Here is a 24,883-nt window from a genome sequence, read left to right on the forward strand (position 1 = left end):
AAACAAGTTTTGGACGGGAAAAAACCAATCCTGCCTCAAAATCCTAATATTTGGTAGATGGAAGTTTTAGCTCTTCATTATAAAAACTAATTACTAATACGTTTTACCTTTAACATTTCGCAATAACAAAAATAGATTTCCTCCACATTTAAAACGAACGGTTCACATTACGTTACTATGAAAAAGTACGTGTGACAGTTTACTGTAGTACATAGGGCCGCCATTTTCAGAAGCAGTGCCGCCTTACTGGGCATTTAAGATAAATGCCGCCTTCTGGGTGCTAAAAGATTAATCGTTTTTATAGCGGCAACTGATAAGTGGGAAAATATTGATAAATGGATCTGCAGTAGGGCGAAACAATAATTGAACCTTTTTGAAATACTTTTATCCAACAGATTGCAATAGATTCGTGAATGTCTTCTATGGTTGGTCAAGATAATAGCTTTTATAATCCTCCAGCCATCAGCTACTGAAACACATGAGGGAGCAAATACATAAAAACACATTTTTTGATGAATTTTGAAAAAAATGAAGGAAAAGTAGCATCAAGGCTTGAAATGATTTGTTCATTTGACTCTCTGGCTGTTTATTTCTTGATTTCCATGGGCAAGTTAAATGAAAAGAAGAAAATACTCAAACCAAGATTTAAACGATTTTTCTCGTATATTTAAAAAATTATCCCTCAATTTCGTTGATCACAAATTTTTTGAAGTATCTAGAATGACAGTTCGTGTTTTGAAAACCATATACCTTCTGTCTCAATCAACAGTCAGGCAGACAATGAGCTGTTTTTTTTGTTCTCAAAAAAAAAAAAAAGGAAAGAAAGAAAGAAAAGAAAAGCAGCATCAAGACTTTGAAATGATCTACTGGTTTGACTCTCTGGCTGATTACACCGCTATTTCCATTCGCAACATAAATGTCACCCTTAGATTTCCACGTGCATGAGTTTTTCCCGTAGATTTAAAAAATTATCCCGCTATTTCATTGTTTAAAAAATGTTTTTAAAATAACAGTTCATCATTTTGAAAACCACATACTTTCTTTCTCATTCAAGAGTCACGCAGACAGTGTGTTCCATTTTTCGCCAATAAATAACTAAATAAGTAAAGAGAGCAAAGAAAGGAGGAAAATACTGAAACTGGAAAAAAATTGCAAAGAAACTTGACTTTAGAAAAGTACACGAAGCAAGACTACGATTTAAACTTAAGTTTTGAGATTCATCTTACTAAGCGCAAATTTCAACTGAATTTAGTTGAGTAATACATATTATTAGTAATCCACATGCTTTTACATTAGCTTTATCTGAAAAATATGCATCATTTGAAGCAAACTTCGATAAAAAAAAAATTGAGCAGTCAGAGGGTTAACCTATGAAATAAAATGAGTTAAGTTTATGAATACATCCATTTCAGGGAGTTCTAAAATTTTTCAGCAAAATTTTTATTCGATTGCAGAATTTAGCCGCTACCATGTCAATGCAAGCTGTATTGAAACTAACCGGGAAGTTGTTCCACATAGCTGAATACTGAACTGCTATATTGAGATATAGCAATATAAAGATATTGATCTGCTTAAATAAAAAAAAAATAGTTATTTGTATTTTTACTGCTCACTGTTTTTTTTTTAATCTTTGAAATAGAGACGGCTAATTCACTTTCTGATGCAAAATAATTCTCGATTCCAAAATCAAAGCGCAGTCCTTAGATTAAACTCTAAACTTCTCAACTGAAAATATATAGAATCGACTTTATCTCCCAGCAGTGCATTTTTTAAGGGAGACCAAATTAAGCAGACCTAACAGACAATCGATTGAACCTTAAATTCGTATGAGCAAGTTATTTAACCAGTTAAAATTGCCACATGGAAAATGCAATACACCCCACTGGAAAAACTGTAAAGTCTGTTTGGATAAACAGACTTTTTACTGTCTTCCGATTGAAGTTTAAGCTTTATTGAAGAAAGCAGAATAACCCTCTTCAAAATCGAGTTTGAAACTTAGTGAGGGAAAACAAGTTAAACAGAGTTTATGTCGCTTTCTGCTTTAGTTTAGATTTTTCTGAGAAGAGGTGGCTAAAGGGACTTCATTTTTGTTTTTCCTTTGCCTTACTTTCTGTCTAGTATGTTTTTCGGGAGTACTTTCAGCTTCTGCGTAAATCCCATTCCAACACACTTTCTTAGAAGTTAAAAAAAAAAAGATGCGTAATAAAATTAAATTAAGGTCGTAGTTTTTAACCCACTAACAAGAAATTGACTTTTTAATGGAAATTTAATAAACTGTTGCATAGTTGAATTTACATATCAGTGAAAATTATAATGCCCTTCACAACGAACGCCTATCAGTCCCGATTTAATTTCTACTAACATTGCTTGAATTATATTACAATAAATTTTCTGTTACAAAGCACAAAATTTGAGGTTCCTTGACGTTCGTTGTAATGAGATTTCACAGTATAGACAAAATGTTTAGTAAATACTGTTAAACTTACCATCTTACTTTTCAGAAAAATATGTTATTAACAACCTTTAATTGATGAAAGAAAAAATTGATAAAGTGAAAACACATAATTTTTAAAGTTACTAAAAACTCCAACAGCTATTAAAAGGGCATTATAATATTAAATAATGATGATAATTGATGTAACCCGATGCCTAGATCTGTTTGGAACCTCTTAAGAATGTCATCTTTCCAGGTTCCATTCCAAATCCTCTTCATAGCCGATAGATCTTAGCAATTGCCACCCATCATATTCCTAACACTTCTATATCTCTTTATCCTCTTTCACTAATTCCTATTTTTTTTTCAGCTAATATCTTTCATTCTGAACATAAGATGGCTTATCTTCATTTTCTTCTTTCGCGTATCATTTTGACGTTCCTAAGTTGCTAAAACAACATTTTTTAAAAAAATCTTTCGAGACAGCTTGAAATAAAGAGACTTTATCTCGATTTTCAGAAGTAGCGTATTGAAAAGAGCAAACGAAATTCTCTGTGAAAGATGACAAGGAAAGAAAGAAATATAGAATATTCACAGTACGTCATCGTTTTGAAAAGTCATGAGAAAATAAAGGGACTTTATAAACTGCATTTTTGAAAAGCTTGCATCCGTCTTGATTTTGTACCATCAGATTTCGTTGTCTCCAAGTTTCCAAAAAGAAATATCCTAAAAATCCCGAATGTAAATTAAGCGTGAAAAAATTAGTAGGGAACAAGCACCATACTTGTACTTAACCATAAGGTTTACTGTTATCTATTTTATTTATTTTTTTTTTACCACGGAGTTATTGAAAATTGAATTTTTCATCTCTTAAAGAAATTTTACTTTTGGCAACCTAAAACTACAAAAAGATGACAACCTTAAAGATTAAATTTGTAATTCAAGCTGAAAAAAAAATCATTTTTGAAGCGTATGGCTGCAAAAGTAGGAATCTCTAAAAAAAACCTTTTAAAGAAAAATTCCCAACGCACTACAAAAATAGTATAACAGTTACAATAACTATTCCTGTTTTGTTTTACCACTTAATGCAGCGTTTCTTAAGTTGTGTTCCATGTAACCGCATTTTTAATTTATGAATTGACTTTGTCAGTACTACAATATAAAACTTTTATTGAAATAACATCTGATTTGTCATTTTAACATAAATTTAAAGCAATGCCATTATTTCAATTCCGATGCAACTTAAAATGTGAATATTCTCAATAGTCACGAGAGGCCGTGTTGGCAGTTCTACCATTTGCAACGACATATCATTTATAGGAAACGGAATATTCAACTTATGTAACAACAAAAAATAAATACTGCAACAGACTTGATGCAAAAGCTGACATGAGAGTTCAACTTTAATCCGTAAAGTCTGATATTAAACATCATTATCTGCAATAATAAAAATAGATGACATTCATCTCATTAAAACCTGGATTTTAAAATTTTGTTTTAATGTACTGTTTAGAGTATTTTTAAGAAATTTTCTGTTCCGTTTTTGAAATTAATATTTCATACTGATAAATATTTAATTCAAATAATTTTCGTTTTCATTGCAACTAACCCATTCCCATAATGATGCGTTTAAGCTATACTATTTATGAAAATCCTGAGATTCCACGGAAAAAATGGAGATTAGAAAGGGCTCTATTCAAGGTAAAAATGAAACGCTAATTTAGAAGACCACTTTGAAACTCTGCGGTTGCCTGAGGTTGTTGGCCTACCTGTGTATTGCAGTTAAAAGTCTAAAACAAAAAAATTATTTGCAAAAAAATAATAATAATAATAATAAATGGAATAAAATTGGAGATTTGCAGCAACACGTTTTATTCAAAAAGTGTCTGAAGTAGTCAGCGATTGCTAGTTGCCACAAATTTCATAAAGATTGATGTTTTGAAACTTAAGTCGTAATAGTTGTCGCAGAGGGAAAATATTTGTCCAATTTCATATTATTTTCAATTTAATGCTTATTCTTTGGCATGACTACATCACGTGCTGACACATACAATCATAAATCATAGTATTATAGCAACCAAAAACGTGTCATAATTGTTGTTTTTCTCGACTGAACTATGCTAGTAACTATGGATAAAGCTATGTACCTATTCAAATGTTAACACAAGTGATAAATTTATTTTCCTCACACGCGAGTCACAACTAATTTACTCATGAAAAAGGAACTCTGAGCGTCAAGAGCCGACCTTCGTGATTGCATTAATGAAAATTATTGTTAGTTGCATTCATCTCGGCCTATCAAAAACCGCAGCTGCCTCCCGGGAAAAGTATTCGCTTCCCAACAAATCATTCTCACCACAATAAAGACTGGAGATTTCTTGTTTTAAATTGCTTTTGGGACTCTTGCTTTTATATCATCAAAGTCTTCTTATCTTCCGCGACCAGAAGTGGCGCTCGTATTTAAATCGAAGGACATTTCAACGAGACTGGAATAATTCTATTAACGATGGTTGCTTCACTCTCAACATATCAGCTGAGCGTTGTTTTCTATTAGCAACGCGTTTAATCTGCAGAGCACACGTATTTTTACTTGCTCATACGAATGAACTATTGTATTCACGAAAGATCTTCTACTCGAGTGTCTAGTATTAAAATTTCCCTATTTAATTTACCTCCGAATAAATGTGAACTAGTTTTTTCTCCACGATGTCTTTGCATGTGTATCTTCGAACGTTTAGCCGACCGAAATGTTCATTTTGCCATCTTAGAGTTAATTTTAACGAGTTTTCTTGTGTCGTTAATGTGTAGGGGAATGTGGGGCAAAGTGAAATGGTAAAACATTTGCTCTGCTTTTAGTGCCACAGATCTATTAATGTTTTAACTATGCAAAAACATACGTAGTCTATTCCAGTCAAGAGCAAATTACCTCTGATAGTCAAAAAACATGATAGTACCACAGATCTATTAATGTTTTAACTATGCAAAAACACACGTAGTCTATTCCAGTCAAGAGCAAATTACCTCTGATAATCAAAAAACATGATAGTGCCACAGATCTATTAATGTTTTAACTATGCAAAAACACACGTAGTCTATTCCAGTCAAGAGCAAATTACCTCTGATAATCAAAAAACATGATAGTGCCACAGATCTATTAATGTTTTAACTATGCAAAAACACACGTAGTCTATTCCAGTCAAGAGCAAATTACCTCTGATAATCAAAAAACATGATAGTGCCACAGATCTATTAATGTTTTAACTATGCAAAAACACACGTAGTCTATTCCAGTCAAGAGCAAATTACCTCTGATAATCAAAAAACATGATAGTGCCACAGATCTATTAATGTTTTAACTATGCAAAAACACACGTAGTCTATTCCAGTCAAGAGCAAATTACCTCTGATAATCAAAAAACATGATAGTGCCACAGATCTATTAATGTTTTAACTATGCAAAAACACACGTAGTCTATTCCAGTCAAGAGCAAATTACCTCTGATAATCAAAAAACATGATAGTGCCACAGATCTATTAATGTTTTAACTATGCAAAAACACACGTAGTCTATTCCAGTCAAGAGCAAATTACCTCTGATAATCAAAAAACATGATAGTGCCACAGATCTATTAATGTTTTAACTATGCAAAAACACACGTAGTCTATTCCAGTCAAGAGCAAATTACCTCTGATAATCATAAAACATGATAATACAAGCAATTTTTAAATAATTAGACTCATATTGTAATATTTTGTTGTGAGTCAAAATTATTTTTGTTATTATTATATGATAAAGTTTTTGTTATTAAAATTTTCAATATTAATTGAGACATACTAATAATCGGTGCAGTATTTATTTGTTTAATATTTTGCTTAGTTGTATTTTTAATGCTTTGTATACCGTTAGTCATGTGCATGCGGGAAACGTGGATGGGGTAAAGTGAGATAGTTCATTTCATTTAATTATTCAATCTTTTGTCAAACCACTTACGTATTCATTTATTAATTTATTCATTTACATCCCATCATTTAAAAATCCCTTTATTTATTCATTCTTGCATCATTTTATAAACTGACTTTTTTTCTCATTTCTTAACTCATTAATTCATTAACTCATTTATTTATTTATTTGTTTTAAGTTTCACTTTCATTTCATTCATTCATTAATACTTTTATTTACTCATTGATTTTATCAGAAATACATTTAACAATCGACTAAAAATATTTTATTAGAAAAATATTTAATCTTTCACTTTGCCCCATGAAAAAAGTAAAAAATTTCCACCTATTTTTGGAGGAAAAAATTTACAGCCGAAAATAAAAAAGAATGTTTCAATGCAAGTTTTATTATAAAATATATTGTCCTTTTTTGTGCATCGTAATTTTCAGAACAAATTTCCAACTTGTTCATTTTGAAAAATGTAAGTTATCACTTTGCCCCCACATTCCCCTACGTATGCGCCTGGCATAACTGAAAAACGGCATGCCGCAGAATGTTGAAACTTCATATGAGTGGCTCTTGTATGGGATCTAGTAATGAGCCTCCTTTTTTAGTTGCAATTGGTAGCTCAAAAAGTATTTTAACTCGACAAACCAATATTAGATTCAAGTTTGCGACAAACCAATATTAGTTTTACTGCAAAATAAAATGGCGTCATAAAGTGGGAAAAAAATGGCGATAGATTGCTAAATTGTTATCTCCAATTCTTTGTTGCCAAATTCGTGATTGCCAAATTCCAAAAAAAAAAAAAAGCGCTGAATTTAGCGTTAGGTTGACAATATTCATCAATATTCCCTTTAAACCAATGTTAAAATAGTCAATATTTGTTACACAAATCATTGTAAAGCCGTTTATTCTACATCAATTGACAACAAACAAGGGGTACTAAAGGTTTTAAATGTTTCTCTGCTAAGGAAATATTTTATCGTAGTTTCGTTACACGCTGCACTTAACCCTTTTTTGCTACAATATCAGATCTCAAACGCCATCAAAAAAAACATTCAGATCCGATTTCGTTACATTTAAAAAAAATCAGGGTTTTTTTTCAATTTCAGGTCTTGGACTCCAACAAAAACATTAAATTTATTCAAGTTTGAAAGATATGGATGCCATTTTTGAGATCACAGACATCAACAAGAACACTAAAATTTCTTTTGTTTGAAAGTGCGATCTTCTATATTTACCATATTTTTATAGGGCGTTTAAAATATTACGCGTTTAAGAAGTATTACTTCCAACGCGCAAAGTAGTGCAGACTTCGCATCAAATTTCATCTATAAAATAAGGGTTTTTGAAATACAACCATCAAGTCAAGCGAAAATGAAGGCAATTATTTTCGTGAGGATATGCAGGCATTTATACATTTGTTTAGACTCCTAATTAAATGCTACGCGTTCCCAAAAACTTTTTTCAGGAATAATCAGTGCATGATATTGGTCATTTTAACTTCTTGATAAATGTTGGCAAGAGTTTTGATTCAAAAAAATTTTGAAAAAAAATTGAACCGACTTCAAAATTGCTCTAAAAAGTGAAAAATAATTTTATTCTTTAAACACCATCGATAATACTTTGAAACATAATTTTTGAAGTTGGCGCAAAAACGATCGATAAAATCATTCACAGCCATAACTCAACCACAAGTATAAATTTAACCAGGTCCAGTTTCTTCACTACCAAATGCATTACGCATTGATGACAGCATATTTGAGTAACGATATAAATGTTTCGTTCCTAACTTTGGATGATTTTTTGATAAAAATATGAACGAAGCATGGTTACAATGGATTTTACTTTTTGTTTTTGCGCCAACTTCAAAAATTATGTTTAAAAGTATTATCGATGGTGTTTAAAGAATAAAATTATTTTTCACTTTTTAGAGCAATTTTGAAGTCGGTTCTATTTTTTTTCAAAATTTTTTTATTTCATTCTTTTAAGTGTAAATGTAGATATTTCAGTAAAAGTAAGAAGTTACCTAGTAAGAAGTTCGGCCCTATATCACTGTATTGCTTTAGAAAAACCTTTATTCAAAATTATCATTACAATTACTATTAATGTTACTCTTATATGGCACCAAACTTTTATAACAATGAGTTTCATGTTGTCGCGTAGATGAAGATAGCGAAGACAATGTGAAAGCCAAATGAAGCGAATACTCAAGCGCCTTGGAAAGATACATAAATTAATAGAACATTCGAGAAAATACGGGAAACAGTAGAAACGAAATTTTAGTAAAATTCACTTTGACCTAGTCGGGATTTGAACCCGGGTCGCTCGTGTGGGAGGCGAGAATTCTACCACTGAGCCACCGTTATCCACGGATGAAAAGTGCGAAGTTCGCTACAATTTAATAGGGAAATTGCATAAAGTTTACTGTTTTTTCCCCATAACTTTTTTCTAAAGAACAAATATGGTCAAAGTAATGGGACCTAAGTTGAGCCATCCCCTATCCATCAAAAAAAGAATCATCAAAATCGGTTCACTAGGTGAGACGCTATGAGTGGAAAAACAAAATAAAAAACATACATACGGTATGAACTGATAACCGCCTCCTTTTTGAAGTCGGTTAATAAAAATCGATTTAATCCGAATGGAAAGCATCACTTTGAAAAATAAAAACGATCTATCATCATCTGAGAAAATCATTTTACATAACTGCACAGCTATTGAACAGTTTGATGAAAGCAAAATTAGTGCGTGAAAGTGTTATTGAACGTTTACATGCTTTGTCTTCACGACGCATATCGACCAATATCAATAAAACCACTACCGTAAGTTTTATTTATAGCGATGCGATCCAAAATATTACGCTTAAAATTTTATCTGGATTTTTCTAGGGAGAAAAGGCAAAACATTAATGAACTCATCTCAATGGGTATAAACGTGTGTGTTCAAGTAAATAATCGTAAAATTCAGATGTATATTTATTTTAGCAATAGATTGATTACTAATAGTTATTTTAAATTTTCGAATAGTTTTTTGGTCCTCATTAGCCTTTCCACTTTTTTTTCATCAAACATACGTTTAAATATTTTTTTACTGATTAACATGAACAAGCACAACTTGAATATTAATTCAGAATAATCTGAGAAAACTGGTTAATCCAAAGAAAAACACTTATTATAACATTATAAAAGTACATACAGATTATTCAAGCAAAAAATGATCGTTGGCAGACTATTTTTAATTGTTACATTCATATTTGCTATTTTTTTTGGTCCAGTGTAACTACATCTAATTTTTTTATTTAGTTGTATGTCAACAAGTATCATTATTTCGGAATGTAAGAAATGTGGCTACAGATTCAATCCCGTTGTGATTGCTTACACGGCTGATACATCGCATCGAATTGACAAGACAAAAAGCGTTGGAGAAAATAAAGGTTTTAGGCAATAGTAGTTTTGATTTATTTAGTCTCAAATATTACAATTTGCGCAAAAAAAAAAGATGTAACGTTTACTGGTTAGGTTTTGCTGTCTAAATTAATAATACAACTCAAAGTTGGAAAGGGATCATTCCACGAAAAAAGCAAACCGCTTGTCCCGCACGTGACGGTTCATATATTTCATTAAAAAATAATAATTTTAAAGGGTAATGACGAAATTTTTTGCTTAAGAAATCGCACATAAGTTTCTTATTTGTTAAGCAGAAAAAATTGCTCATTAATATTTTTAAGTATTATTTTTAATGAGGCGTCACGTGCGGGACAAAATGACCGTTTCCCAAAGTCTTTCTTCTAACTTATAAAATTTTAATAATGTGTCACTATTGATTCTATCGTTTTTACGCCACCACACACCAGCTATGCAATGTAACTTCGCACCACGTTTGTGGCAAGAAAGAGCCTTTAATTTAGATTTTTACTCAATAGGTAGTACGTTTTCCCAAAGTTTGAGTTTTGGTCGGGGTGCGATTTTATGGATTTTTAAAACTTGAACAGAAACATGGATTTCGAGTGCAAAATATCATGTCGACGATCATTTCAACTGCAAACTCGAATGTTTTTACTCTGAATCTACACTACACATTTATGTATGAAAGTTGATTTTGTCTCTCAGTCTGAATTTCTGATTGATTGACGGAATGAGAGTTAAACCCCTCATTAATTTTATATGTAGGTTAAGAGTAAAATGATATCTAGAGATTGAAAGCACATTTACAATCCATGCATAAAATAACTCGTGCGCTAAAAGGGAAAGCAACATTATAATGAAATGCAGGGGAGTGTGGGGCAAAGTAAAAGGGTTAAGGTGACTGAGTTTTTTCAAAATGAACAAATAGGAGATTTGTTTTGAAAATTACAGTACGTAAAGAAAGAACATAGTATTTTACAAAAAAATTTGAGTTAAAACAGTATTTTTGACTTAATTAGAGCTTTCAAAAAAATGTGGAAATTTTTCACGTTTTTTTTTCGTGGGGCAAAGTGAAAAATAAAATATTTTTCTAATGAAATACTTTCTATTCGATTATAAAACATATTTTTGATCAAAAAAGCAGTTAATAAAAGGTTTAATGAATAAATGAAAAGATAATGAAACAATAAACGAATAATTAAATGAATAAATCAATTAATATATGAAGGAAAATAAATGTACAAGTAAAAGAATGTATCAATAAGAAAATTAGTAAATGAATGAATGAATAAGTAAATTACTAAATGAAGGAATGTAATTGAATTAATTAATAAATGAAAACGTAATTGATTCATATTGAATGATTGAATGAGTAAATGAAACAAACTATCATTTTGCCGCCTATGCACTTAACTAATTGTATAATTTATTTAAAATACAAATAAGCTAACTAAAACATTAACTAAATTAATGCTGCATTGGATATTAGGAGGTCTCAATTAATATTTAAAATGTTAATAACAATAACTTGATCATCTCATAGCTACAAAAATATGTTTTACTTACAACAAAATATTACAATATGAGTATCATTTTTTAAAAATTACCTGTATTATCAAACGCTTTAATCGTCAGCGATATTTTTTTCCTTACTGGAATAGACTACATATGGTACTATATAGTTAAAATAATACCAGATAGGTTGAGCTAAAGGCAGAGAAAATATTCCACCATTTCACTTAACCCCGATAGTTCACTTTGCCCAAAGTTCCCCTACTACTAAACGTATTTAAAATAGTTCGTGCAATGAAAGTGAAAGCATATTTGGTTCTTCTAAAGAAACGTATCTAAAGCAATGAGTGCAATGAGAGTGAAAATACTTTTAGTTATTCAGAAGAAACGTATCTAAAGTAATTTGTGCATTGATAGTAGTTGGGGTTGTTTTAAAGAAACCTATCTAAAGCAATATGTGCTGTGAGAGTAAGAGCAATTTCGTTTGTTTGAAAGAAATGTATTTAAAGTAATTTGCAATGAGAGTGAAAACAATGTCAGTTGCTCTAAAGAAACGTATCTAAAGCAATGAGTGCAATGAGAGTGAAAGTACTTTTGGTTATTCAGAAGAAGCGTATCTAAAGTAATTTGTGCATTCAGAGTGAAAACGATTTCTGTCGTTCTAAAGAAACTTACTACACGTTTGCTTCCATCAAAACTATTCGTATTCTATGGTATACTATTCGTATTCAATAGTATTAAGAAAATAATAGTATATACAGATGGAGAGCTAGTTACTGATTCGCAAACTCGATGCAAAAATGAATAATTCTTCAAAAAAAAAAAAAAGCATTTAACTATGATGGTTGATCAGAAAAGAGAACAGCAAGCTGCTGAGTTTGTGCCAAGAGCTCGACATAATCTTCACAAGCGTGTAAATATTGTTTATGGGTTTGTGAAAACCGACTCAAAGAAATGATACAACGGCGCCATGAGATTTGAAATCAAGCCAAACAGTCTTCGGTATCATTATTCAAAACACGCTTCAGCATTTAATCAAAATTCTTAATAAAAATAAATAAATGCAACAGCATTGCAGTTATTTGAGACAAGCGTAATGAGAGAGTCCGATTCTTACGCAGATTCCTTATTATGATAAATTGTCATTTGGTTGTTTTTAAAAGAAACTCGTTTATAATCGCTTGAGAGAACAATTTTCAAAGCAAGTATTACTAATGACTTGCAATAGCATGTAAAGACGTTCAAAAAGTACACATGTACTCTAGCACTAGACATTCAATAAATACTAGTACAAGTACCTCAGCTTTGAAATAAATTCTGTCCTTAAAAACTTTACCGCATCCTTCAAAACTTAAATGAAGGGGAAAACCTAAATTTGCCGAAGGGTGGTGACTCTCCAGCAGCGGTGCGACATCGTTGAAAAACATCGATGTTTCAAAGCATCGATGGGATCGATACATCGACTCAAAAACATCGATGTTTTGAAACATCGATGTCGTGAAACATCGAGCTTTTCAATGTACCTCTCAATGAAACCTCAATATAAGTAGTCAATTGGATAAGTGGTCACTCATTTCAAGTCGTCAATTTAATTTAGCCCCGACAAGGACTCATTCACAGTAATGTAAAATGATCCTCCTTTACTAGTCACTAAATTTAATTTTACTCCGTTTAACAAGTCACACAAATTTTTTTTTTTTTCTAAAACTCTCAATAGTGTAGACGTTTTTCTTGATCGCTTCTGAGTGACTTCATTTTATAACGAGAAAGTCAAACTAAACTATAAAGATTAAGCCAAGCTATTTTTTCTCTTGAAAGCTTCGTATTTCGATTAAGATTTTAGCATGTCAGGAAAAATAAAGCTTATCTCTTTATCTTTTAAAGAAAAAAAGTAAGCCTTGTTTTTTGAGTTTTTAAAAGACAAACAGAGTAGTTAAATTGAAGATAGCGATGTCGAGAATATAACTAAAACTACACCCAGCAAGAAGGACAAAATGTACAGTAATTGCATTGCAATAATATGTTATTAATATTATTTAATGTAAGTAAGAGAAAATAAAACATGGTAACTATTACGAGTGGGTTTTTTTTTTTTTTTTTTGTTTTATTCCTTTTTAAGTGTCCACTACTTTATAGATATTGACTTCATAAGCTATTATTTTTCTCACTGAATTCTACAGCTATTCGTGAAAATATTTCAGTAATTTTTTAAACCGTTTTATTTTTTTATTCTTCAATTTCACACTCCACATAAATAGGCACTCCGCATAAGTGGTGAAACATTTTTAGCCCCTTAAATGACGACTTAACTAGGTTTTATTATATATTCCTGCCTAATAAACTCTATAAAATGTTTTAGTGCTAGAACTAAATTCACAGTACCTAATATATTTATAAATTGAAAAAATTTTTGAACTGTCAAGGAAAAGTTAATAACAGTAATAATAATCAATGAGTAACATTCCAAATTAAGTAATGAAAAGGGTTACATAGTTTTAACACTTAAAATACGAAAAACTGAAGCATTAATACAAATGAATTGGAATAGCTTTGTAACCTCTTTTAAATATTTACCTAAATAATACAAAAGTTGAAAGAACTAAGTTGCTTAATTATTAATGCGGATATACTATAGAAATGTGTACAATTTTTCAAAGTTGACATCATGCACACGCGAAAAGAAAGTGAAGAAAAGAAAAAGAAGTATAATACGTAATACAGTCGAACCCGTTTAGTGGAACAGCCGTTTTGCTACGACAAAATATTCTAATAAGCGGGGTATTCCATTAACCGGGATTAAAATAACACATTACACTGGTTTGGTACATTGAAAATGAACTATATTAAGCAAGAAATTCTTTTAACCGATATTCTAATAAGCGGGCTCGACTGTAAATGATTGTCCTATAGTTGGGGAAAACCTATTCTCATAGCGTCATAATTCTGTGACTAGAATCAGCGACAATCCAATCAGTGTAGGTTTTCCCTAACTATAGAATACTTACTCCCGATGGAATTACCCGAAGAATTGTACAAATTATATTTGTAACTCAAATTACAAAAATTTCAAAAGATTATAAAAATTTGTAGCGATTGGAAATGCATACTAAGCATAAATTTAAGGTTAAATTATAGCATTTTAAATAAACGACTTATTGAGAGCGGAGAACAATAGTATAGAATCATACGTATCCTAGAGAGAAAATATAAATAAAAAACGCTCTAAATAAAAACTCCTTAACAAAGAAAAATGTTTATATTTAAGGAAAACATTTAAAACGCTCGATATTATTTTTAACGGTGCGCAAAAGGAGCGGTCTCTTATAAGTCTACTTCTACTGACAGTTAGCAGTAGAAAACTGTTTCCGATGTGATAGATCTTGCCAATAACTACTTAAAAATAAAGCTTTCATCATAACCGTACCCATGTTCACATTTTTGAGGATATTTTCGGTTCAATTATAAAACATCGATATCGAAAAACATCGGACGCAAAGCAGTGATATTAAAAAACATCGATCCTCAACTATGATAAAAACATCGATGTTTCAAAAACATCGATATTGATGTCGCACCAACCCAGTAATGGGAACTTTCAAGTCCCGTTATTATTATTTCAAAAGTATTGTTAAGAAAACATTTCCTTATTCATTTACTTTGTAAGTATGACTTCACAAAATTACAGATGTTGTTCAAAACGAAATTACTTCAAATATTATTGATTTTGGTATTAAATGTATCTTATTATTCTTAACGAAGTTTATTGGGCATTTTTTAAATACAGACGAATGATTAATTAAAACATAATCAAGAACATTATAATTTATTGAGTTATCAGTTATTCTACTTTTCGCATGTTATTTAAAAAAAAAAAAAAACAAACAAAGAAACAAATATGGTATTTCACTGGAGAAACATAATTTGAACCCTGTCTTTCAGTTTTTCGTTCTTACTATCATTTAAGGATTTTAGCTAAGAAAAACGTTCCTGAATGCCATAGAGTATCTACAGAATGTGTAGGCATGATTTAATTGTTTTTATGTAAATACACCTAGTTTTGTTTGTTATAAGAATATTGAACTGTAGGAGAAGTTTGAACGTATTTTGGCTTTATTTGTTAAAAAGTTTCCCTGCCGACCCCTTCAAGGATTCCTGAAATTTAAAAAATAAATTGAAATCGAATTATTTTGTTTAAATCTTATGAAATATTACGTCATTTTTAATTACTGAAGAATACTGTGAAGCCTAATTATTTCAATAAAACTAAGTTTTCCTTACCCATTCCCTTCCTCACCATACTTTATTGAATTAATCATCATGCGATACTTGTTTTCCACAATATAATATTGACTTTTTGCACATTGTAACATGTAAAATGTATACAAAACCACATTCAAATATACATTTAGATAAATATATCCTAATGATTAAAGTATTTTTGTAGAAATGAAAAGAAGATAAAACATTTTTTTTCCAAAGGAAAATTCTGAAATACCAGCTGCAAAAAATAATTAATCCAAATTGTGGAGTAAAATGATAGGATATTGTTATGATTTTGTTTAAATATATTATAAAATATTTTAAATTTTGCGTATGTTCTAGTATTTGAGAATAGATCAGATGAGTCATTTTCAAAGTATTTATACATATACTGTCTCACATAAGAAAAAAAAAAGATACTCATATTATTCTATTTGAAACTAACTGTAAATCTTATTTTTTTTAGGGTACACTACACAACGTTTACCTAATATAAAATGTATCCTTTGCATACTTCACCTTAAAGATACAGACTTCTGTATCTAGTAGGCGAAAAATATAACTCCCTCATCCATAATTTATAATTCAGTAATATTTTTTAAATTTATTTTTTACTGTGACAGGAAACTAATTAGAACATTTTAAGAGGTAAATCGCCATTATTTTAAACTTCTGAGATAACTGCTGAAAAAAGAAAAAAAAAATCAGGATATTTTACGATGAAAAACCATATTTGGTCACAAAATTGCATTGAATTATTTATAAGACATTGAGAAAAATAAAAAAAATTTCGTATCATTTCTTACGAAAGAACTTGATCCACTGCCTTCTGCTTTAAGCACGGGTGGAACTTGAATAAATGAATCAACCACGATTTCGCAAATGATTAACATTAATATATCGAACTAAAATCGAATGTCTAGCTTATTTATAATTACGTTCTTACTATCATAATTAAAAATTATCTACGTCAACATGGAATTTGAAACAAGGCTACAAATTTTATCCGGATAATCCGGATCAAAGAGGGCAAGATAAACGAGGTACTATTGTATTAAATTAAACCGTTTATTTCAAAAATCAGTCAAGCACCAAATTTAAAAGCTTCGTAAAATTCTCAATCCATTTGCCCAGGCGTGATATTTTTACGCATATATTTGCACTTTATTCTCAGAATTTTAAACTTTGGCTTTTAACTCTGATATATTCGAATATTAGGAACCATTATATTTTATAATATGAAGCATTTTCACTTCCTGAAAGAAAATTTTGTGCTTGAAAAATAATGATCTTTATGTGTCTTCGGATGTGACCATACCAACCCACACGCAACATACACAAATCATAAAATTTTAAATAAAAAATATGTTTTTAACGAGCTGATGTGCGCATCACATGACTTCCTTTTACTCCAATTTAATGTCATTTCCCCATTATTGACAATTTTAATGTGATTCAATTATTTACTCTCTAAATATCACCAACACTGGCCAAATTGAAACCAAATAAAAAAAATCGCCAAATTTGTCGCCAAGTTGGCGACAAAACTTGGCGAGCAAAAAACTGGAGATATATTGCCAAGTGTCCGACAAATCATAACACCACTTCAGTTTACATCGAAATTAACAATGATTTCCCCCCAAAAAGGGGCAAAAGACCCTCTTAGGAACATCCGAATGCAAATAAAAGGGAAGGTGCACAACTAGGCCCCACTAGAAGCCTACGTACCAAATTTCAACTTTCTAGGACATACCGTTTTTGAGTTATGCGAGATACATACACACATACGCACATACATACGGACGTCAAGAGAAAATTCGTTGTAATTAATTCGGGGGTCGTCAAAATGGATATTTCGGGTGTCTGTAGGTTCCTAGGCATATATCCACGTGTGGTCGGGTCGAAAAAAAAAACTCAACATTCATTCGGGGCTGAGAAAAATGGAAATTAAGGCCGATTTTTGAGTGAAATTTTTTTCGCGAATACAATACTTCCTTTTTTGTTAAAGGAAGTAAAAAATGGATACTTCATATTATGATGCAAAACATTTCATTATATTTGAATATTTCAGGAATAAAAGCCAACGTTTAAATTCTGGGAATGACGAGAAAATATAAATGTCTCATTTCTGCTAACAGATTCAAGAAAAAGCATTTTTATCATGAAATATATTTTTTCGAAAATGTTTACAGCATTTTGACGTCAAAGGAATACACATTTAGGTTTAATTTTGTCAGTAAAAAGCTGCGTATTCTCTATTAAACAATTTAATAGGATGATGTCAGTTTCCCTTGATGTTAGAATTTTTGGTGTCTGAAATAAATGACGGAATGTATTCGAGTGAAAAAAGATGAGCACCTCGGATTGTTTGAGGCATTTCTGCTAATAGATTCAGCAAAAAGCATTTTTATCATCAAATATATTTTTTCGAAAATGTTTACAGCATTTTGAAGCCAAAGGAATACACATTTAGATCTAATTCTGTCAGTAAAAAGCTGCGTAGTCTCTATTAAACAATTTAATAGGATGATGTCATTTTCCCTTGATGTTAGAATTTTTGGTGTCTGAAATAAATGACGGAATGTATTCGAGTGAAAAAAGATAAGCAGCTCGGATTGTTTGAGGCTGCTCTTGAGAGCGTCTCGTGATTATCTGTTTTGTGTTGGCAGGAGACTCGAGAAGTGGAGTCGCAGGCGATGTGTGAGGAGGCGCCCCGGCGCCCGCTCTTGCGCGGGGGCGGCGCCCGACTCATGCCCGAGATGGTGGTGCAGAGCGACTTCCGGAAGGTGAGCGGCATCTCGACCGAGATCTTCCGCCAGATCGAGGCCGTCGAGAAGGACTTCGACCCGCGGGCCGCAGAGGCCGTCGAGAAGCGGGGCGAGATGATCATCCGGCTCCTGGATCCGGCCTCGCTCGGACGGGTCGGCGCCGAGGCCTGCCGCCGCTACCTGCGATTGGCCGACGCCGGCCACGTGGTGCAGTTCGTCGAGATCGTCAAGCGGCCCGGACAGACGCTCGGACTATACATCCGGGAGGGCGATCTCCTCACCCAGAGCGATGGCGTCTTCATCTCCCGGATCGCCCTCGAGAGCGCCGTCTACAGCAGTGGCCTCCTCAAGGTCAGTGCCTTTATGTCACGCTTTTTCCGTTTCAGAAACTTCGGCCGACTTCAACGTCCCGTCTAGGAATGGACCCCACTACTAGACTCATGTCCATGTTGCTAATGCATTGTTACTACGTCAATGTCGTTCGTGTACTCACTAGCGAAAATATCATCTTCTTCAGGGCTGCGGAGTGAAAGAGAATATGATCGACTCTGACTCTTGAAACTTTAGACCCCCCCCCCCCCCCCCGACTACCAGATCCCAGAATGAGTCTGACTCCACAACTCAGGTTCTTATTCCGCAGCCCTGGCAGAGCTACGGAGTCGGTGGAAAAATGATCGACTCCGACTCTTGGAATTTTTAAGTTTTCCATTCTTGACTCCGACTCCATTACCCTAAAATCAGTCTGACTTCACGACTCTGACTCCGCAGCTCTGACTTCCATATACCTCGAGTAACAGAGTTTCCTCCAGGCCTGAGAATACAGTGAAATGGTCGACAAACTTTTTTTCAACTGCAATTTTGGAGTTTTCGTGTCACATTTCATCAAAATGGGAGTTCGTTGGAATTAATGAGTGAATTCTATGGACATAATGGTTCGTTTTCTGAACGCGTCACATTTCATTGACAATACAATGTGCGTATTGAAGAAAATTATTTTTTTTTTCGACAAGTTAAGAATAATATATACGTGCTGAGTTTGTGAACAAACAGAAATTTTCAAACATAGGAATTTAAATATTTATTCTAGACGAAAGAAAATAAAAAACTACAAATTGTGATGTCGAACATTTCCACTTCTAAACCTGAGTTTTCACTAGAAAAGCAGCATTTTGTGACCATTATTGGATGTAAAAACAAGTAAGTCACACACTGAAATATAAAACTTCAAAAAAGTTGTGCAAGTGCATATTTAAATGCAAAACATTTAGCACATTATTAGTACTATCGTTTTCAATTTTATCGTAACGTTTTTTAAACGAATATTTTAGTCTTATTAAGCCTATGCTCTAACTGCATTTAGTTCTTTGGCTCTTAAATATTGAGAAGCAACACAAAGGCTTTGTGGCCCAAACGCCTGGCGTTTGGAGAAATTAAACAAAATTTTGTCGAGCAAAACTTGAAACTCTTATTTTGAAGTTTTACGTCCAATTGTATTGTAATGAAATCAGCTTATGAGTAAAGAACACCACATTAAACTAATTTAAAAATATATGCCACACTCTGAAATTTCATTGATATTGAACAGTTGTTTAGAATCCATGAATAATGTAAATAATAGAATTGAGATAGGTTCATTCAAAAATACTAGATTTAGTCACGAAAAGAGGACGTCGGATCTTTTACATAAATTTCCCTATCATAAGAAATATTTCGTTACTTTTTAAGCTTAAAGGACTGTATTTAAAATGTTTAACATTTTCATTAAAAATTTAATTACAATCTCAAAGCTCCATCATAGTGTGGCCGTTGATAACACTGTTGTCATGTTTCTTTCTTCATTTTGAAAAGAGTCTACTTGCACATTGTTGGGGTGCTTAGTCCTGATTAACAGAACCTGCAACTGCGAATCAGTAGTTATCTGTCTTTTGGACGAAAAAAAGGTCCTAACCTAAAGTCCTACCCGCTTTAGGGCTAGGCTTAGTATCAAGTAGCCATCCCCTGTTGAAGGAAAATTTGACAAATTCGCTTCGGCAAATATGACGTTGATATGAGATGGGATTCAATGCTTCCTCAACAATGTAGTAGAGAGCAGGTATGGCAAGGGCATTAATACGAGCTGCTAAAGTGAGAACAGAAACACGGAGACCAGAATAGTGTTCTTATGAAAAAAAATAGATAGATGTTTAAGATTTGAAGTAACATAAGCTGTACTTTAAAACAGCATTACTTTAATATGAACGGAAAATTGAAGTCTTTGCTTTCAAACTGCTCATTAAAGGTTTCTGTGATGAGCCATCCCATTTCCAATTAGGCAGGGCGTGTCACATGACCATCACAGATTTTTTTTTTTTTTTTTTGGAAAAATTAGAGTTCTTAAAACAAACTAAACGGATTTTTAAAGATTTTTTTCCTCCAGTTGCAGTTTGTCAAAATTCTGCACAAAATCGGCTATTTTGAAAAAAAATCAGCAAAACACTCTTTGAAATGGACACTATTTTAAAAGTATTTAACATTTTCAAATAATTCTTTTTTCTACGATAAACAAAAACCAATATAGTATCTAGACATCCTTTTTGAAAATTTAGTTCAATTTATTGATATTTTTAAGTTATTATAAAAGTTTTTTTTTTTTTTACTAAACAGAGATGGCAGTCTGAAACCTTCGCGTGGTAGCCTATTTCGTTGTAATCTTTAGATGCACACTGCCTATAAAATCAAAAATTTGAAATTTTGAAAAAATAACTGATTTATTCAAAGAGCTCATTTTTTTTTAAATCTAAGAAATGGCTCATTTGAACCCATTTCAATATTGAACTCAATCAACAAGTGCACCAAATCCCCTGCTTTTTTTTTTTCAGAAGACGTGTTATGATTTTTAAAAGTGATATTATTGCCCATGACGTGCATGTAAAGTGAAAAAAAAATCCCAATAATATCAGTAACTGAAATTCCTCTGGATTTCTTCCAAACGTAAAAAGGATTTGGCCTGCAAAAGATTTTTTGAAATGTGGATATTGTTGCGATATCAATCATAAATAAAACACTAAGGAAACATAAAATGAATCGCTATGTTTTAGTTTGTGTTCGGAACTCAGTGATTTGAACATCTCTTTCGTTGAACGTTAATTTTTGGTGCACAAGTTCATTTTAAAATGTTATTTATCAGTTAAATATCAACATTGTACAACCTTAAAGAGACTAAAAACTGAGGCAAGGACCGAATGGAACAAAGATTATATGCTAATAACAATCAGTGTTATCAGAAAATTACATTGGCAAAAATCGCATCTATTAAAAGGCTTAAAATATCTATTCTGACCCACTAATATCTGCAATCAAATAAATATTTCACAGAAAGTGTGTTCTCTTCATGCACTAACTGAATAAGTGTAGGCTGGAAGGATTAAAGGAAAACAGAAATTAAGCTAACGAAAGCTCTGCAATTTAAGTATTAATTTTATAAATAATCCTTTTTGTAAAATAACGGGCGTAATGGTACCTATCGAAACGAGAGAATTTTACCATCCATCTTACGGCTTAAAATCCACTGGGAGCGTCCGACAGAGTTAAGTTAATAACCAAGTTCCGCTGTTAGTAGAGAAACAAAAAAATCCTCATATTACTTGTTTAGATCAGAGAAATACTCATAATATATTATACTCCAGATGGCGTCTAATGAAGCCAAAAAAGTTTTTTCTCAAGCTTTTGCAAGCTTAAGCAAGCAATAAAAATAAATCATTTTAAACTTCTTTTGGTATGTCTATATCAGGTTGTAGTTAGTTCTTTGAGAAAAAAAAAAGAAGATCAACTGTTTTACAAAGGAGATTTTTTTTTTTTTTTGAAAGAACCTAGTTAAAGACATGTACTACTATCTTTTTTATTATTATTATTTCGATTTTTTTTTTTACTTTTTTAAAAATAATCATTAAAATATGCGCAGTTGCTGATTCTTTTGTATCCGCTAAAGCGCTTTATTTCACAACTGACGATAGCTCTTAACAGCAGTAGACTAATTTTCTCGTTAAAGAAAAACAAGGTTGAAAATCAATGCCCTTGTTGTCTTGTGTCGTACCAAGATTTTAATTTCCAAATGATCCTGAAACAGTTAAGTTTATTAAAAGATAATAATTTACGATCCTATCTATACATATAATAAAATAAGATGTTTGTGTGTGTGTGTGTGTGGCGCGCTTCCCGGGAAAACGGTAAGGATTAGAAAGATGAAATTTGGTATACAGATACAGTTTTTGCCGAAAATGTGCACCTCGGGCTTCGATTTTTGATATTTTAATTAGAAAAAAATTATTTAATGGTTTATGTGTTTTTTTGCACTTTTTAGTGTTTTTTACCTCACAGAACCCGAACCATGCGCACCACACAAATATTTTTTGTACTATACTGTAGAAAATTTAATTTTAAATATGATGAATGAAAAAAATTTTGAAGATAGAGCAATTTTTGTATTTTTTATGAATTTTTGAAAAAATCTTTAATTTGCATTTTTTCCTGGGTTTTATTTATTTTTTTCTAATATCATCCTGCGAGAAGTATCAAAGCCTCATTTCTAAAATTTAAGTTGATAATAGTGAAATTATTTCGCCCTCTTCAAAAGAAAAAAGTTCTTAAAAATACGTAATAGTTTTTTTTTTTTTTTACAATTTTTTTAATGCTGAACACATTTTTCCTACGCATCGGTCGAAAAAAAAGCGTTCTTCAATCTTTTATGCTTCTGACGTCACTACTTGGATTTCGATTCGATATTTACGATGAATCTTAATCGCAAACAAATGTTAATCTTTTAACAAATGTTTTTTTTTTTTTTTTTTTTCATTTTATGACGTGATGACCACGTGTTTTTCCGGCAGCGCTTGCTTTTTTTCTTTCCTTTTTTTGTTTTATTTAGTTATTGCATTTATTTCTTTTTCCATTCCTCCCCCCCCCCAAGCTGGACGTTTTGCTGTATCAATATTAGGTTACATTTCATAGTTGTGCGCATTTAGTTCAATAAAAACAGCGAGAATTTTTTTCTTTGTCAAACGCTACGTTTTGCACACTACGGGGAATTTAGGAGAGATTTTTTTTTTTTTTTTGCTCTACTTAAATAAAAAAAACCGGTATTTTTCGAGTGATCTTTGTTTTTATTAGGAAACGGGCGGGGAGGTTAAAATAAATAGAGATGGATATGAAAATTAAGAGATAGATCGTAAAGGTAGATAGCCGCCGAAGGCGGCAATCTTGGCGTAAAAATGTGAATGGCACAAAAAAAGATAAAGATGGATTGATTAATACTGCTGCCAAATTTATTTAAACAGCCGCCGAAGGCGGCAAACTTGAAGTAAAAGGTAAATGACAAGTTAGCCAAACAGCCGCCGTAGGTGGCTACTTACATAGAAAGGTGAATGGCGTAAGAAGGCGAACCAGCTGGTCGCCGCAGGCGGCTAGTTTTCAATAAAATGTGTTTATCAGTTATTAAAACCTATCGGAGGAGACAATTAGCTTTGACTTTTGTAGGATGGGTTTCTTGTAACCCCGAAACACGTGTCTGCAGTAATCTACACTTTGTGCTAATATTTGTTGTTTTTTCTTATTTTACTCTTCAAGCACAAAAGTATTTATTTAATATTATTTAGAATTTTGTTATAAGATTGACCTTAAAATTTTTATGCGTTTGGAATTCACTTTTATATATTTTTATATGATTCACTGAGGTTAACATAAGAAAATGTTATAGACGTCAGTGACAATATTTTCAACTTCAGCTCAATTGTTCAACAGAAATTATAAGTAATATGGATTAGATTTTACACATAGAACAAAAAATTGGAAATGCTGTATTAAGATGCTAGTTAAATTTTACGAATCTCTCGATTGCTGACTATGCGCTCTTTCCTGAATAATTCAATGATTAAAATTAACTCCGTGGCGAACCAACCCATGAGACCAAAGCCTACTTTGCCCATCTCAGTTTACGAGACCGAGGGCTCTGGCAAGGCCTCGGCTCTGGTGTGAAAGGTAGATGCTTCGGTTAGGAGGGCCAACTGAACGCGGAAACCCCAGGATTTAGTTCCGAAGCACTATTGGTACTCATTTTATCTGCGTACAGAAAGAATGACAGGTTGAGTCGACCATGCCCAATCGAAACCAGGTTTGCGGCTTGAAAGCGCGAAGCGCACCTTCACAGTTGATTTCGAGGAGTAAAGTTCACATAAGAAAATACAGAAAGTTTTAGGAAAAGTGAAATAGTAATTGAAAAGTTTTAAAAATCATTATTTTTTCTGGTGCGTTAAAGCAATGAAATGAAGTCTTTCCTAAGCACATATTGGGAATTTCAACGAAAAAGCTGACATTTTGTCCTGCACATGATAGCTCTATACTTCAATACAATGGAAAGATATGTGTGACTACTGCGCCAGATACCGTCCAATCAATGAACTAGTTTTCTAAGTCGGTGTAAAAAACTTCCAGCCTTGTCAAACCAACATAATCAGTTGTGTTTCAGCTTTGTCCGTTCATTCTTTTCTTGTGTCATTATACAGCCTCTTTCACACACTTCTTTTAC

The 24,883-nt window shown here is 32.1% G+C and overlaps 1 protein-coding gene across 1 annotated transcript in view; it reads left to right on the forward strand.

The window, feature by feature from the left end:
• Nucleotides 1-24,883, forward strand: part of LOC129218537 (rho GTPase-activating protein 100F-like) — a 102,360-nt gene that overhangs the window by 17,567 nt on the left and 59,910 nt on the right. The window contains 1 exon segment of the mRNA XM_054852831.1: nt 18,226-18,675. Within this exon segment, the coding sequence (XP_054708806.1) occupies nt 18,226-18,675 (450 nt within the window).

Source organism: Uloborus diversus, chromosome 3 (assembly GCF_026930045.1).
Source record: "Uloborus diversus isolate 005 chromosome 3, Udiv.v.3.1, whole genome shotgun sequence".
In the NCBI taxonomy this organism is placed as follows: Eukaryota; Metazoa; Arthropoda; class Arachnida; order Araneae; family Uloboridae; genus Uloborus; species Uloborus diversus.